This window comes from Aptenodytes patagonicus, chromosome 2, assembly GCF_965638725.1.
Source record: "Aptenodytes patagonicus chromosome 2, bAptPat1.pri.cur, whole genome shotgun sequence".
In the NCBI taxonomy this organism is placed as follows: domain Eukaryota; kingdom Metazoa; phylum Chordata; class Aves; order Sphenisciformes; family Spheniscidae; genus Aptenodytes; species Aptenodytes patagonicus.
The window spans coordinates 60,075,649-60,078,359 of record NC_134950.1 but is presented as its reverse complement, the minus strand read 5'-3'; the positions used below and the strand labels follow the sequence as shown (position 1 = coordinate 60,078,359).

Here is a 2,711-nt window from a genome sequence, read left to right as displayed (position 1 = left end):
AATGCTTTCTCTTAAGTGAGCTTGTTGGAATTGAATTCATGATGGCTGGTGGTCCAAGTCTCAGCATTCTTCACCACAGGTAGCACCTTACTGGCAATCTCAGTAGATAACATTAGCAAACCCAGGTCAGAAACCTGGTTTCCTTTGAAAAGTGGCCAAACACATTCACCGGCATTAAGGCTAATCTCATTCAAGCAGCAGTTCAGCTGTCCTGATTACAGATACCCACTGACACTTGCAGAGGGCATTGTTTGTATACAACGTAATTAAAACTTTTTACTTCTCCCTTTGAAACAGTAATAGAGTCTGTTATGGCATTCGGCAACCCTGACTATGAACAAATGTCCAAAGGAATTTCAAGACTTACTGGTATGAAAGTGCCAAACAATTAAAAGCTATTTTGAATTTAAAAACAGGGGGAGAGTATATCAGTTCTTCAAAAAAGGGGACGTTCCAAATAGCAACTGCATCTGTGTTTCACAAATGGGGCTATAAAAACTACAAGAAAAAGTGGGTCTTATTGTTTATGGGTAATATCCAAGCTAAATTCATATCATATCCATTTATACATTAATGAAAAGCCTGAAAAGCCTAAAAAGCCTAATCCTTTGGAAAGATTCATATATGTTTTAATGTAGTTTAGATCAGGATCATTATGGAGAAAGAAAGACATTGTCTTGATGCTGAAATAAACATTTGGTCTTTTAGATAGTTGTAAAATACAGCCAAGAAAAGATTGTACTTTGGATCTTAATCTGCATTAGAAATATGTTCATCAAATCAAAAGACGGTTTCAATTTACATGAAAAGGAAGTCTCTCACTAGTACGTAACATGCCTCAGAAAAATATCAATATTTACAAATGTTCACACCTAAATTGAGGGCATTTTATTTCACCATCAACAGTGTGGTGGTAAACATGTTACTGTCCTGGACAACAGTTTATATTGGCATTGGTCTCATTTGTGTATAATAATACTGCAAATCTTGTGAGAAATGCCAGACTTTCTCAAAGCAAACAGCTGGGCCAGTAAAGGTTGCCAAACTCTTGAAGTCTGTCAGATCAGTTTCAGTAAATGTGGAATGCTCATTGGTAAAGAAAATTACATATATTTTTTAAAACTGCTTTGAAGCTAAAAGCGAATTTACACTTTGTTTTCCTCTAAGGCTCAGCGAAGCCTGGAGCAGCTCTTATTTTATCCAAACCAACTATGCCTCTCTCTGATGATGATATATGTTCATTCCATTGCAATAGGTGATATTTCAAATGTCTATTTTTGCCCTATATGTGTGGTAAATTTCTTCTTGATACTTATGTTTCTACATGTTTTATTGTAGGAGAAATTCAAAACATTTCAGTTAAGTCTTAAAATTGCTCCAGATAAAGGAGAAAGTCTTCACCAAAGGAAGAATGGTCTGACTGACAGGTCAGCTTCAGAATAAAGCCAAGCCTGAGAAACAACAATCCAGAATCTTTCCACAATCAGAAGAAATGAGCACTGAGAGACCTTCCAACCTAATCAAACACCCAGGGCAGACAAACATTCCTTCCCTCGAAAATATGAGTGATTTCTCCTTAAATATCACTGACTGCACCCAGGTCGTGGTGCCAGAGGAAGTTTTTTTCACTGTTGCTGCTGCTGGAATACTGGAAAATCTGCTTGTCCTTATTGCTGTCATTAGAAATAAGAATTTGCACTTGCCCATGTACTTCTTCATTTGCAGTTTAGCCATTTCAGACATGTTAGGTAGCTTGTACAAAACTCTGGAGAACATCTTTATCATCTTGTGCAAAATGGGGTACCTGACACGTCGTGGGGACTTTGAGAAAAAGCTGGATGATGCCATGGATTCCATGTTCATTCTGTCTTTACTGGGGTCGATTTTCAGCTTGTTAGCTATTGCAGCAGACAGATACATCACTATCTTCTACGCTTTGCGGTACCATAACATCATGACGCTAAGAAGGGCCTTGGTTATCTTGGCAATCATTTGGACGTTCTGTGCTGGCAGTAGCATTGCCATTGCCCTCTTCTCCTATGAAGCAGCAACAGTCATTCCCTTCACCATCCTGTTCCCTTTAATGATGTTTTTTATACTGTGCCTCTATGTCCATATGTTCCTCCTGGCTCGATCTCATGCTAAAAAGATCGCCTCACTGCCAACCAGCACAGTCCATCAGAGAACTAACATGAAAGGAGCCATTACACTGACCATTTTCCTTGGAGTTTTCCTTTGCTGTTGGGCCCCCTTTGTTCTTCACATCCTCTTAGCAAGGTTTTGCCCACATAACCCTTACTGTGCCTGCTACATGTCCATTTTCCATGTGAATGGGACGCTCATAATGTGCAATGCAATCATCGACCCTATGATATTCGCATTCCGAAGCCCAGAATTACGGAGTACATTTAAGAAGATGTTCTGCTGTGCCAGGTCAAACTGGAGCTGGTAAACACTTCATGAAAAATGAAGATTATAGAAGCACACCTATGGGGTGCTGTGCAACATCAGTTTGCAGAGTTAAAAATACTAACGATTATGCCCAAAGTAATACTATGCTTGTAGGATACTGCCAGTGACTTTCAGCGGGCTACCAAAGAATGCATAAAAACTAAGTATGCACATAAATCTTTGCCAACCAGACCTCCAGAAATATTACTGATTAAGTTAATTCTGCAGACATTTTTCATGCAAGTAAAAAGTAACTGCAT

At 38.8% G+C, this 2,711-nt stretch overlaps 1 protein-coding gene across 1 annotated transcript; it reads left to right on the top strand.

The window, feature by feature from the left end:
* The first annotated feature begins 1,492 nt into the window (after window positions 1-1,492).
* On the top strand, window positions 1,493-2,452 carry MC2R (melanocortin 2 receptor). The gene has a single exon (XM_076332227.1). It carries the CDS (start codon window positions 1,493-1,495, stop codon window positions 2,450-2,452), a length of 960 nt encoding a protein of 319 aa, XP_076188342.1.
* Window positions 2,453-2,711: the final 259 nt, after the last annotated feature.